Source organism: Amphiura filiformis, chromosome 14 (assembly GCF_039555335.1).
Source record: "Amphiura filiformis chromosome 14, Afil_fr2py, whole genome shotgun sequence".
Classification (NCBI taxonomy): Eukaryota; Metazoa; Echinodermata; class Ophiuroidea; order Amphilepidida; family Amphiuridae; genus Amphiura; species Amphiura filiformis.
Window position 1 is genome coordinate 34,389,347 of NC_092641.1, and position 15,327 is coordinate 34,404,673.

The following is a 15,327-nucleotide window of genomic DNA, read 5'->3' on the forward strand; positions in this document are numbered from 1 at the left end:
TATACAGTGTGTCCCCAAAGAACTTACTTGATGATTTAATTTTTTAAAGACTTCATAATTACACAGTGAAAGTTTAAACTGCAAGATAGGCTGAAAAAACCGCTCTAAAAGGCTTAAGAAAATAGTACGGAAACGCTTAAATATGAAAATTGTCCAGCTCGTGGCGCTCGCAACATATTATCTAGACCATTAAATATTATTTTAAGGATTGCAAATTGGGATAAAAAAATTGCCATGTGCAAGGGGTGTTTTTGTTTTTGCAGGCCGTGGGGGGGGGGCTCAATATTCAATCTCGCGTTTTCTGATCTGCCACCCAAAGCAAAGACGAAATGAGTGGACTGAAAACAGTGTTTAGTTTCTTTGGTGAATTAAGCATGCTACTTGCACACGAAAGTGCAAAATTGAAGCCCAAAACATCACGTATTCTTCATTTGTCTGATGTGCTATTAATACTATTAATAACATGTCACTAAATATAGCTATTGATCAAGTTGAAGGCAAAGCAATGTCAACAAGTTCATCAACACCCGCATCAATAAAAATTCTTTTGAACAAAACCAGTTACCTGAATAACTAAACTGTGCTTAATGACACGCCCCACAAGTGCGTATTATGAATTATGCAAAACCATGAAATCAGTATATACTGTTGTTTACCCGCGCTTTGGTACCGGGCTTTGGTAAAAAGAAGGATTTAAAATGAAACTCTATAAACAATCAAATTCGAGAAATGCACCTACACACCTTCAAGAAATTACTATCCCTCGCTCTTAATGAAAGAATGAAAAACTCCCTTTCGAATAGATAGATATGAACAAGAACATAAAATTCAAGAAATGCGTATTCCCCGCGCCGCGTTCTTGGTGAACCAAAGAACTTTTTTTTTTTATTGCGAGCATGAACAAGCAAATGCAATGAATTGTGTGGGTGCTTGTCACATATCAATCATAGGACTAGCACCACCCTTTCTGGTAGGTTATTTTGCTAGTTATGATATTTATATTCCATAACTATCCGAGGAAGGTGGAAGACGCTCATGCAATACTTTTTTTGGTTCATGGTTATTTACTATCTTCATGAACAGTTGATACTTTCCTGGAGAAAAGGATATCGCGAGAGTTAAATCAGGTACAAGTTGGTACCCCAGAAAGGACCAGCAAGGCTGTAGGTTACCGAAATAGCTCGACATGAATAATTTTGTAATTATTGCAGCGTTGGTATTCCTGCTGCATCAGCAGTTTGTGGCCTCACAAGGTGAGTACAAATCCTCATTTTCTATTCGTTTGCCCACACTTTCTCATGATACAGTGAATTGGTAAAACTTAGCTTGATATTGAACATGCATAACTGCAAATGTATGTCTCAGAGCTGCCGCGCACGTTCATTTTGCGTTGCGAATTTTTTCTCGGAGATATTGGCCAATTTAATTATTTTTGGTCCAATTTTTGTTAATTAAGAATATCGGTAAACTAGGTTTAAAGCATTTTGTACCAAGAATTGTGTGACATACACTTTAAATTCATCAAAATATTTCATCATGTATGATTATAAGAATGTCAGTTTTAAAGTTTCGACCATCTCAAACACATTTTGACTGAGTTTGAGTTGGGTTAAAAAAAGGCGGGGGGAACCCATTTCCATTGGATTTCAAAATAATAATCTTGAAGTTATTACATGGCTACGAAAATAAAGTATACAGTTTTATTATCCCCTATCTGATATTCAATTCATGTGAACGTTCATAATAACAATATCTCTAGCCTTTGATGCATCTTTAGGCAACTCATCACGATCTAAATAGGCCAACATTGAACAAGCAAACCCATCCGTCAACAATGCCTCTTTTTCCCAAAATTTCCCAATTTCCCCAAATCTTTATCACTGGGAATGGAGGGGCCTTTTGTGCTGCTGATTCATCGATAATCTTTTTCATCCATTTTCGTGCTTGAAGTGCAAATTTCTTATGGAATCAACTTGAGGATGAACGTGATGGTTTCGCGGTTCTTGCAAAACGTCATCTGCCATGTAATCAAATTTCAATTTCCCACTCTGACTGTCTGTAAAGGATTTAGGGGAATGACTATGAGAACAGCAAGCACAATTGCATAATTAAGTCTGCTCAGAGCGTCTGCATTAGTATTGCTAAGTCCGAGAATATGCACAACTTCAAATTTGAAAGACTGATAAAGGTCCGGCCCGTCGAGCTCGTCCCCCGGATGGTTTATTCGAAAATAGCCATTTTAGGGCGCAACGGTCCGTGACCACGACAGTATGCTGAAGATATGGCGCATATTTCTTCACGCCTTCGACTACTGCTAAAGCCTCTAACTCAGTGGTGGTATTATTACGCTCTGAATCATGTAATGCTCGACCACCGTATGAAATAACTCTTTCTTTGTCGTCTTGTTACTGGGCCAAAATATAACCTAGCCCTATATAACAGGCATTTTACATCCCAATGTAAAGGAATATTTTTCTAGTATTTGTGAGTGGGTCAGCAATTTTACAGAAATCTTTGATACGAGGGTCATTCAAAAAGTTGTACCTGCTGTCTCATAACTTTTGTTCTGTAAATGGTAGCTTTTTCAAACTGTCCATGATTAAGCATTGGAGACTTACCTACAAAATAAACGTACATTCATGATACTGATACCTGCTTTAAATTTTTGAAAACCTTAGAAGCATACCAAGATTTGGCCCACCGGAAACGGTGAATAATCTTCAACTAAATCATTAAAATTCAGGCATTTCGTTCGTGTTAGAATTGATTTATTAACAAGTGTTTTGAAAATGCTAAGTAACTATAAGTGGAACAAGCATTAGATACAAAGTAAATAGAAAAGATGCCAGTTATTCAAACACTTTTAATCTTAAATGATATACCACAGCATCCTTTTTTAATAACAGGAAAGGTCAAATGATCTTTCAGTACATGGTAATTAATCAATTCACTCTGTGTGAAAACATTTCTTTACTTACTGCCTTCAAAATAGTTTCCTGTGTGATCTAGTATGGATTGCCATCTGTGGAAGGTTTTGAATCCCTCCATTTAGTCCTGCCTTCTGAAGCTCCTGTAGACCTTGAAAACAGCAGTATTGATGTTTTCCACGAAGGGGTTCTTTAAGTTGAGGGAATAAGTGAAAGTCACATGGAGATACATCGGGGGGAATATGGTGGGTGATCTAATGTTTCCCATCCCCATTCATTGAGTCACATGGAAAGGTTTCTATACAAAAACGATTCTCTTATAAAACCATCATGCGCACAGTTTCCACCTCGATACACCTGAGCACACACTTTCGTCCCAAGAGCTTCCAAGCAGAGAAAATCAAGCAGTGAATGTCTCCACCATAGTCTTTGATTACACTACACTCCTACCTTGCATAGCAATGTAGGAGCTGTGAAGCTTCTAGCTAAAAAATGGGCCTCTTTGATTGGTTTTTGTCGAAACCTCAAGTGTTCCCTTCATCCAATCATAATTTATTTTATATCAAACGAAAGCTAACACTTCCCCCTAAAAACACTGTTCGTCACTAGCTCAACAGATAACACAATTCAATATTATAGCAAGGCGAATGTGGAAAATCTTTTGAAACTACCTATCCAAGCACATTTTTTGACCAAAATGTAGGTTTTAAAAGTCAAAACCTCAAGAGTTCCTTACAATAATTTTCAAATTTTATGTCTATGTCATTTAATGAAAAAGGACACTTATATTGTCCATATACTAGAGTCACTAGAATGAGCAATGGTCAATTCTCTTCAAATCTTGTGCAAAAAGGTCAATGGTCATATGGGGTCAAACATGAAAGTGTGTCCAATTGGCATGATCGGCCTCAAATGTGGTAAAAAGAATCCTCGATATGACGGGAACATGCCAAAAACTCAAACGGGTCTTCAGCGGTCAAACAGTATCGCTATCACTTTGAATAAGGTCATCAGGACTGATATAGTTAAATTTCATATCAGATTTAGTTGTACAAGTCCAGAATTTTACTCACGTTTTAGACGTTTCATCTTCCGTGCGGAAGATTTCATCAGTAATGCGCCGATACAGCCGCTGCATCACCTCTGGTCCTCCTACTCTCATCCCCAGGGTGTGTTGATGTTTGCAGCAGCTGATCGTATACATGACTGATGACTCAAAGAATATGTGAACGAGGATTTTATCGTCGCCACGGAAAAAGCAAGCTGGAAATTAACATCAGGAGAGGCACAAAACCTTAGAGCGGAAGTCGCAGGTGTGTTAAAATCCGCGAAAATACCTAAATCGAACATCAGCAAGGATGAAAGAGAAGCTCTCAAGCAACTGAAAAAGGACAAGTCTATCCGTATAATGGGTGCAGATAAGGGTAGAAGTATGAAGAGAATGTAAACACCTTGGTAAGTGACAAAAAGACTTATAAAAAGTTGAAAGGAGATCCCACAAGTAGTTACAAGCGCAAATTGGTGGGTATTTTGCAAAGACTCAAAAAGGAGGAAAAGATAGATGAGGGACAATATAAATTGCTCTACCCAACTGCTGAGAACACTCCTCGCATCTACTGCACCACAAAAATCCACAAAGAAGGATACCTGGTCAGACCCATTGTAGATTACATGGGTTCCATCGCTTACCAAACATCGAAAGCGTTGGCTGAGATTTTGTCGCCCATGATAGGTAAGACGGTACATCATGTCACCAACTCAAGAGAGTTAGCGGAAGAGCTTGCTACAGTTAGAATAGATGACGAGGACATTTTCAATTCGCATGACGTGGTGTCACTTTTCACAAATACCCCCATTAATAAGACTTTGGAGATTGTGAGAGAGTATTTGGATCCCGGGATTCGGGGACGCCACCTTGAAACACAGAACCCTACTTGACACCAAGGACATAATTGAACTTCTCGAGTTTGTTCTAACAACAACATACTTTTTATTCTGGGGCGAAATATACAAACAGAATTTCGGAGCAGCTATGGGCAGCCCTTGTAGTGCCATTATCGCGAATATCTTCATGGAATGGCTGGAACAACGAGCGATCGCGAACGCACCCATTGCATGTCGACCTAAGCTATGGAAAAGATATGTTGACGATATCTTGGAGATAATACCTAAGGGCGCCACTCAGGAACTGTCGGACGGATCACCTCAACAATACGGACCCTACCAATAACATCAAATTTACCTTTGAGGAAGAAGCGGAAGGTAAATTGCCCTTCCTTGATACGCTGGTGACAAGGAAAGAGGACGTTCGGTCAAGCTAACAGTTTACAGGAAAAAGACACACACCGACCAATATTTGAACTTTGCATCACAACACCCCCTACACCAAAAATTAGGGTAGTTAGAATAGAACACTTTTAGATAGAAAGGACGCAATCGTGACAGAAGAAGAAGACAAACAACAGGAGGAAGCGAAAGTCAAACATGCTCTAAACCAATGTGGGTACCCCAACTGGGCGATCGACAAAGTTAAACAGCAAATGACAGACAAGACCAAAGCGAAAAGGATAAGAACGCGGTAAGAGCAATGGCATGGTAGTAATTCCATACGTGCAAGGTGTGTCGGAAAGGTTGCAGCGAGTTTTCAAAAAACATAACATCTAAACAGCCATGAATACACTGAAAAACAACCTTGTGCACCCAAAAGACAAAAGAGAGAACGCAAAAACGCGTGACTGCGTACACGAAATTCCGTGTAAGAATTGCAACAAGTCATACATCGGTGAAACAGGCAGACCATGCAGACCGTTCGGCGTAAGATTGAAAGGACATTTGAAGGAATCTGAAAAGCTAGCAACAAGAAAATTCACCAGCGCAGTAAGAAAGGACTCAGTTGAAGAAATGAACAAATCAGCTATCTACTATGAGAGTAGGAGGACCAGAGGTGATGCAGCGGCTGTATCGGCGCATTACTGATGAAATCTTCCGCACGGAAGATGAAACGTCTAAAACGTGAGTAAAATTCTGGACTTGTACAACTAAATCTGATATCAAAAAAAAGTATCGCTATCATGCTGCCGGTGCTATTACAGCCACAATGAGGTGCCTTAGTATACAGCCTGTCTAAAAAAAATTGTGCAAGTGAAAAGCGCCCTCTCTGGCAATTAGAAAATACCGTTGTGACATAATTCTTACATCAACGTCAAGGGCGTAGTCTTAGCTCTCAAATGTTGTTTGTTCTGTTCAATTTGCTTGTTTTAATCTCGAGATATGTTTAGTTAAAGATGAAAGGGTAAAATCACAATGTGCCACTTTTACTAGAGAAGAGGGCTTTACATGTAACAGTGATAGCATCAAGTTTATCAAGAGTTCCTTTGTGAAATCAAAAGAATGCGTCAATTACACAATACACAATTTTTTGACTGTTTTACTGTTTTATCATGATGCAGGAATGATGATTCCCTTTTTCCACTTAAAAGATATCAAAAGATAAATAAACATTTCACATTCTGCTGTAAAATTAAATACATGTGCATGTCAATGATTTTATCATGGTAAATGCTGTTCTATTAGTCACTTAAGACATGTTAAAAGACAAACAAATATTGCGCACTTATACATGTTATAGGTTAATGAACGCGTATTACTTGTTGGGAGAGATAATAGACAAAATAATGCACGCGTGCTGATGTTGATGCGTCTAATGCATGCGCCCCGAAAGGAGGAGGGCATTAGACGCATCAACATCAGCAATCATTGATTTACATGTACAGCTCTCTTCCCTAGTAAAAGTGGCACAATTGTGATTTTACCCTTTCGTTGTTAAATAAACATATCTCAAAATTGGAACAAGCAAATTGAACAGAACAAACGGTATTTGAGAGCTAAGACTGCGCCCGTGACGTTGATGTAAGCATTATGTCACAACGGTATTCTCTAATTGCCATAGAGGGCGCTTTTCACTTGCACAATTTTTTTTGAGACAGGCTGTAACTATTTAAAAAACCCAAATTGGAATACCCGATAGGGTATTTTGTTTCTTACTATGCTCTATCGCGTATAGGCAGGCCCGCCTGGTCCGATATCCACAATGCGCTGGTATTCCGTATCCACTAATATTGGACCTGCCTAGTGCCTATATTAATCCTCAGCTAATCCCCCTAATCCTCTATCACGAGTCTCCGAGAATGGACCGTAAAAACAAAAATTCCTATCATTTATTCTCTAAATTCGATTGAAAATCTGTTAAAGTTGTTTTTAACTTTTAAAATATCAGTAAAACTTAGGTGGCAAAATATTCCTTTCACTAAAAAATTGCTTAAATCTTCATATACCGACCACACGGTCGCGGCCGAGGGATACACAAAGCAGGTCTGGCAGAAAGTGTCGTAGCGGGGCCGGGAGCAACGCTTATAGGATAAGATAATCATAATTTAGGAAACTAAGACTATGCCATAGTCGATATTCTGAGATACGAAAAAAATTATATCAATGACGAATGATCAAGTAAAGTATTTTAAAATAAATAGTTACATAGGCATGGACATGGAAAAAATTCTGTTTTGAACCAAAGCCTGAAAAACTAACTTGATATAAATATTTGTGATACTTCCAGCATTTTGGCTTCTATGTAAAACAGTCAATTTTTAGAATTGCAAATAATTAGTCTAAAAGTGATAAACAAAGGGATATTGTATTCTTTCTGGTTTGGAATGATTATTTATGATTGAAAGTAGTCATCTAAAAGTTTTTCATTACAACAAGTTACCAAAGACCGAGTGACAAACTGTAATGAGCTGTGACATCATCACCCAATTTACATATCGCCGTCCACAGCCAATACAATTGGAACACCACCACTCTGCCATGAACTAAACCTCTACTAAACTAAATCCTCTTCGAGGATTTTCACAGAAAGTCTACTCAGTCCCAAGGTCAAACACCATGAAATTAAGAATTTCAAAATTTGATTTTATCAGAATGTCATCTTTAAAGGCCTATAACTCAAAAATATGCCTGACGACTTGTTCCGGGTTTTGTTGGAGCTGGTCACAATTGTATTCAAAAATGAGTAGCTCGTTTTAAGAGTGTACACTCCCGGATACCACACTGCTTTGCGAAATTACGTACACACACCGTTATAGCGCTCCAATTCCACTGCCTTTTCTAATTCGATGTTTACAGAATATTATTGAGTAAACTAAAGAGGGCGCTGTTTACGTACGCCATTGATTTCAAGCGGCGAGAGAGACGGCAAAACTGCTCAGCCTATAACTCAAAAATATGCCTGACGACTTGTTCCGGGTTTTGTTGGAGCTGGTCACAATTGTATTCAAAAATGAGTAGCTCGTTTTAAGAGTGTACACTCCCGGATACCACACTGCTTTGCGAAATTACGTACACACACCGTTATAGCGCTCCAATTCCACTGCCTTTTCTAATTCGATGTTTACAGAATATTATTGAGTAAACTAAAGAGGGCGCTGTTTACGTACGCCATTGATTTCAAGCGGCGAGAGAGACGGCAAAACTGCTCAGCCTATAACTCAAAAATATGCCTGACGACTTGTTCCGGGTTTTGTTGGAGCTGGTCACAATTGTATTCAAAAATGAGTAGCTCGTTTTAAGAGTGTACACTCCCGGATACCACACTGCTTTGCGAAATTACGTACACACACCGTTATAGCGCTCCCATTCCACTGCCTTTTCTAATTCGATGTTTACAGAATATTATTGGGTAAACTAAAGAGGGCGCTGTTTACGTACGCCATTGATTTCAAGCGGCGAGAGAGACGGCAAAACTGCTCAGCCGTATGACACTCTCCATATCACTGGTATGCACAATTAGCACCCAACACGGGCGATTTTTAAAACCGTCTTAAGGTTAAATACAATTGATTTTCAAGGCTTGATTCCAGAGGGGCGTAAGTTAATAATGGAAACAGCCATGCAGAAAAGAATGAACTCACGCGTACAATAGTGTATCAATCTGAACTAGGGCCACGGACAAACCGCGGCTCGTGAGTCATCCTGTATGTTGCAGGGATGGGGAGGGGGCGACCATGATTATAGGACCATAATTATGGGCTGATAGGGGGGGGGGGGGGTTGATTGTGGGCATCCGTTTTCGGCAATTTTCCTTTGGATTTGCTAAATTTTCAATTTTTAAAATTATCCTGGATGATATCTGTCGTGAAATAAATCAATGCTTCTATAGGCTATAATAGGCTATGTAGGCCTACAACAATAACAAAACCAACAACCAATATTTTGTTGATCTAATTTGTAAAAATATATTAATAGGCCGCGCCTATTAGACAAGTATAGCCTAAAAATTCCTGAATTATATAGGCCCTAATGAAAAAAAAAACGGGCAAAAACAATCAATCGCTGCAGTCAGAAAGAAAGCAACGAACAAAAAAAAAAAAAAAAAAAGTGAGAGAAAAATAAAATAAAATAAATGGAATGGACGACATAGGGACTCGAACACGTACCAAAGTTTTCCAGCTCAAAACTATAGTATTATATAGTCTATGAGTCCGGCGCGCTAACCGATTGAGCCACTGTGGGACATATGAAATTGATTGATCTCAAACTGACTATTATGGAATAGTGCATAACAGGCTCTTATGATAAACAAGCTCATTACCGCTGTAAATGTCGGAGGTATCGATGGCGAAAAACCTCGTTTTTTTTGCAAAAGTAGCTTAAATTTGGAGTGAAATTCAAATGGTAAAGTAAGCGACAGACCGTTGAGAAATAATGTAGGCAGTTGGAAATCAAAATTAACGTTCCACAATCCAGATATCGATAATGTAACATAACAGTGTTTTGTGGTACAAGATTATCGAAAATTGTTCCCAAAAACGGGCTAATAAAATTTAATCGGTACTGTATTTGTTTCTTCCCCATGGCAACATTATTTCTTTGGTCGATTTGTAGTACAATACAAAAAAGGAGAAAACAATCACTCGGCGTGGTTTTATACGGAGCGAACATTTGAACAAAACTGCATGGAACGCGTTTTTGATCTTGTGAACATGGCGCGTAAAAATGATTTAAACGAAGGATTTTAAACGGATTCAAAAAATTTGTATAAACACACAAAAATAATGTAAAGATACATCCATGCACCAACATTTGACTCACTGCGATATTTGATTGCTGAGAAAACGCGGGTTTATACGTCTTTTTATACGTTTTTATACGTTTCTTCGTGTAACCTTAAGGGATGGGGGTATGAACGTTTGGACAGAATTTATTGTGGGACATTGGAGCACATCAGACATATCGAATTGCATTCTGAATACGAAGAATGTCCTTCTGATATTAAATAATTTTATTTTATTTTTGAAATTCGCAATGTAATACACATTTTATGGCAAATGATTAAAAAAAGAGAAGTTGTGTTGTGTCGGGCTCGTACGAGTCCTTCCCCCGTTAGGATGCTAGGATCACGAAATTCTCTTTTAAATGAATAATCAACAATTACAAGCAATTTTCCTGTTAGGTCGGAGTTCAACTGTAATGAAACTGTCCCACAATCATGGGCGTCAATCTGGGGTGGGGTGGCAGGGGGGACACGTCCCCTCCACATTTTGGGATGGGGAGAGGGACACAATATCAAATGTCGCCCCCACGTTTCGGCAAATACTTCCTAGGTCTAAGTAGACTTACTGTAAAATACAGGCAATGTTCGGCATTGATTTTTGGCTAAAATAGTATTAAATTGAAATTTTTCTCTCGCTTCGCGCGTACTTCTATCATTCAAATTTACCGTGATTGGGGGTTAAAATAGTATTAACCATGTTAACAAGTTTTGTGTGAACAATACGTGCATGTCCGCGTAAACTTGAATGGTAAAAAGCATTTGTCTATGTCTTACTCCTGGTATCTGGTACGCCAGCGACAGACTGAGGAAAAAGACGGAAGTAGAAGGATTAGAATGTAAACAAGACGCAGATACATGTGACAAAGCCGACTAAATATTAAATCAGCAGGGATTGAGTATTTCCTTCTTAAAGTTCTTTCTTATGAACCCCCCCCCCGACAATCAAAGAAAAAAATGCTTGTTCTTAGTTCTGTTTCAATACGCACATTTTCGGTAAACACCTTGATTTGGTATAAAATAGTGTAAAATTGCACATTTTTGCGCGCTTCGCGCATTTCAACACAAAATCAATTGAAAGAACATTTTAAGACCGATATTCAACTTCTAGTAACCAAAATTAATTAGTGGTAGGCCTTATTTGTCCAAAATTTCGCGCGCTCGCGCAATTCTTTCAAGAATGAAAAATTCTCGGGTGGGGGGGGGGGGTAGGGGCGCCAATTTTGTTTCTTGCCCCGGGCGCTACCAACCCTAGTTACGCCACTGCCTTGCCCGCATTGCTTTGTGGAATTGAATGCCGTTATTGCTTACGTTTGTCTTTTCTTTTGCTATAGGACTATGTTCTTCTTCAAGGCCCTGTGAGAATGGAGGCACTTGTAGTGGGGGAACATGTACATGTCCGCCCAGGATCACAGGCCCATTCTGTAACAGAATAGGTAAGTACACTTTCTTAAAAACTTTATAAAACCATTTTAAACCCAACGCAGCATAACGGAGCGACGGCAAAAACAATATATGTGACGTGTCATGTCAAAAGGAGACACTTTTGGGCAGGTTATCAATTTTGAGGTTTTTACATATCTTAAATAAACATGATAAAGAGATATTTTGATCTTTTAGATTTAGAACTTATCTTATCGATTAAATCTATTATAATATTACTTTTTGTTTCAAGATACCTGTTTTCCCAATCCGTGCGGTATTAATGGTGGTAATTGTGAGACGAGAGGAAACGAAGCCATATGTACTTGCCTAAATGGTTACTCAGGATTACTATGCCAAATAGCACCGACTGGTAAGTTCCAAATGAGCACAATTTTAAAACAGTACTGTTTTGCTGACACTTCTGTGGGCTCTGAAATTGGCAATTTTTGGCCATCGAACTTTGCCTGTTTTTGTGCCTACATTGGTTGTTTGGTTTACCGAGTCTGTTTATGAGCACAGTGATTTACATCATTGATCCTTGTTGTTTTTGCAGGTTTAGCACTTTTGTGAGCATTGGAACTGGTAATATTTGGCTATCGAACTTTACCTACTTCAGTCTTCAGTCGGTACTCCAAAATAGCAGACTTGAAGGCTAAACTATTTTTGCCCCCCCCGCATATTATCTAGTCTGTATTTTACTTGTTTCCCCACATCAGGTTGGTGTACCTTGCTCGTTTTCTTTCCTGTTGTTCATATTCAAGGTATCCTCATTTTTTGATCCTTGATGTGTTTTGTGTCCTTGTCCGTTGGATTCACCATTACCCACTTTTAATGTCAACATAACCAATCCCAGTCCCATGTATAAAGAGCCATACCTGTACATTTATCTTGCATGGGTCAGTTACGAAAAGAGTAGGGCGTTAATCCCTTGCTTCCCAATCCATCCTAGTGCTGTCTAACTATAGACATGATCTGTGTCTGACTGCACTCACGGAGGATATTTGATTCTGATATTCAATCTACAGCGGCGCTTTGAGACGTCAGACGTGCAATAGGGCGCTTAACAAATTAGTTAATTTGGCGAAATAAGACATCCGATCAAATTGACAAAATAGCACTAAATTCAGGAAAAGTGCATTTTGGGCCCTATACAAAACTGTACGAAATATCCGCAAAGAGTCTCCCAGCAAACACAAAACGTTTTCGACATCATTCGCAAAAGGTTATAAAAGGTTGTCAGAAAACGTTTAAATGTCGGGTTATATAAAGGGTAGGCCTATATTAAGAGTATAAAACGTTTTCATAACCTTGAAAAACATTTTTTGATAATCTACTGCTCAGCAAATAAAAATATTTTACAGAATACGTTTAAATGTCGGGTTATATAAAGGGTACAAAAACGTTTTAATAACATTCCAAAAACATTCTTAAAAACTTGATACAAAACATTCTAAACAGAATGTTATTTTGGGGTTGAAAAAATATTTAGCGAAAAATGTTTGGCCAAAATATTTTCAATAACGTTTTAAAAATGTTTTCATGACCTTTATATAACCCGACATTTAAATGTTATTAAAAGGTTTTGAAAAAAACACTTTAAGAACATTTCTGTGTTTGCTGGGTTCAAATATTTTAACATTATGTTATTAAAGTATTGACACAATATTTGACAAAAATGTTTGCAAAAATAGTTTACAATAACATTTTTTGAAAACATTTAAAAATATTGTTGTAGTGTGTTTTCATACAAAACGTTTTAAAACGTTATCGTGACCTTTATATAACCCGACATTTTAATGTTATTAAAACGTTTTTACCTAAACCAAAAGCCAAAATATAACTTATTTAAAATGTTTTTAAAACGTTTTTGTGTTTGCTGGGCTGTTTCTAACCGTAAATGTTGACGCTTATTTTCATTTTAACCAGCATGATACCGATAAGTGATGAAAATGGACACAGAAAAAAACACGTTATTTGAGATGTAATTTTGTAAAACCGACTAGCTTTTGATTAAAAACCCCTCAAATTTGGAATTTCATGCGGTGTTTTTTAAAACCTCTTAATTTGGCCTCTGCTTCTAGCTACTAGTATTTGCAGCAGTACTTTCGTATGTTTCAACTGTTACTACTACAGCCTTCGTTAGCGCAATTCAGCATCGAAGTGGTTACGTAATTCTCTTGGTTACCGGATCACGCTATTTTGATATGCCTTCAAGTGCCATATACTTTGTGTGGTGATTGTTTCGATCGTGGTTCATAACTCAAGCGCGTGATCCCGTTGACATAGTAACATTACGTAACTTCGATACTGAATGACCCGATCGTGCACTATTGAAGTGTGACGTGACGTAATAATCGGGACATAGACCTTTGGTAACTTGTAGCGCACTCCGTCTTTATTCAGAGACGGTTGGTTGGCACTGATGTGGGTGGCCTCCTTAACTCCTCTCTCAAACCATCGGAGCTCCCTATCCAAAATTTGGACTTGTCGAACTCAACGTGATAGCCCGGTGACTCAATATGGATGCGTTTGGAGACCTCGGGACAAAGTTCAGCTTGAACGGCTGTGTTCAAGAAATCTGGTCTTGAGAGAACGTTCAGTCTCATTCCGATGCATGATTCTTGGCATGTTCCTCTGGTGGTGGTCAAATATACCGGACAAGTGACGTCCTTTTTCTCAGTTTTGTCTCATTGGCGCCACTAAAAATTGGCGCAATGTCCTTGTAGGTTTAAATGCCACCCTTATGACAAATTTCTGTGAAGTGCTTCCGAAATTTCTTTGAAATATAGGGTAGCACAATCTTTCCTCCGGATCATGTAACCGTACTGTCCCTTTTAGAGTTTGATTCGACGTTCTTGTGCTTCAAAGCCCATTGAGGGTAGCCGCACTTGTTCCTTTCCTTCAACAACAGCTTAAGGGATTGGCCTAAAAAATAGTTTGATTGGCGTAACTCGACCGACCCTAGACTATTAAAAAGCGTGTGTAAAATAATATTTTCAGGCCTTAATCGACTCCGTACGGTGGAGTACATGAAGAAAAAATCTTTTCTATATACATGATATGGATTACCAATACAGATGAACTTTCATGCTACTATCCTTCCCTTCCGCTTCTTTATCAGCTTTTATCATTCGTTCATTTATTTTTTCAACCCTAGATATAGGCATTGAATGTCCTGGACAAGTAACAGTAGGTGCAGATGGTGTATATACAATTGAAGAACCTATGAATTTCTTCAGCATACGAATGGATGAGAGAGTGAAGATAATAGGTTACAGTTATCTTTCCACCGAGAGAGACACATATGTGTCATATGACATTGATGATGCTATCCACACAATAACTATGTTACCGACGGATAGGCCGACGCAGGTGGAAGTGTCCATCACAAATACAATAGAGTCCGCCACGTGCACCTTTAGTGTTGGTAAGTTTATCCTGGCCGGGTGAGGAGTGTGGTGATGGTGGTGGAGTTGGTGGGGGTGCAGAAATTCAAAAGTATGCTTACATTCTTCTTGGGTAACACTTTAAAAGTCCCCACAGAAACGTGGACGTTTTTGGCGATGATAATTGTATAATTCCACGTATTGAATGCGTTTTAACGTTGCAATAAGGAGAAACAGTGGCAGCGGAAGCATTAAAATTTAGAATATTACATGCAATTTCCCCCCATCCTTTCTCTCCTTGTTGTTAAATAGACTTTCAGCATGATCGGGTCTCCTATTGAATGTGCACAGACGTCCTTAGGCCTATGTCTGGGCGTAAGGAGTAAAGGATTGGTATCTATTGACAATTTGTTAAATTCTAGTTTTTACACGATTGTAATGTACTTTAGTAAACAAAGACCCTCTGCGAAAATCAAGACTT

General features: G+C 38.5%; 1 protein-coding gene across 3 annotated transcripts in view; it reads left to right on the top strand.

Moving 5' to 3' along the window:
* The first annotated feature begins 1,026 nt into the window (after window positions 1-1,026).
* The window catches only part of LOC140170012 (uncharacterized), a 49,548-nt gene continuing 35,247 nt past the window's right edge, over window positions 1,027-15,327 (top strand). For all 3 annotated transcript variants that reach the window (XM_072193322.1, XM_072193324.1, XM_072193323.1), the window contains exons 1-4: window positions 1,027-1,253; window positions 11,370-11,471; window positions 11,711-11,830; window positions 14,618-14,887. In XM_072193322.1, coding sequence (XP_072049423.1) covers window positions 1,187-1,253; window positions 11,370-11,471; window positions 11,711-11,830; window positions 14,618-14,887 — 559 coding nt within the window. In that variant the 5' untranslated portion in view covers window positions 1,027-1,186. The remainder of the gene's footprint in view (window positions 1,254-11,369; window positions 11,472-11,710; window positions 11,831-14,617; window positions 14,888-15,327) is intronic.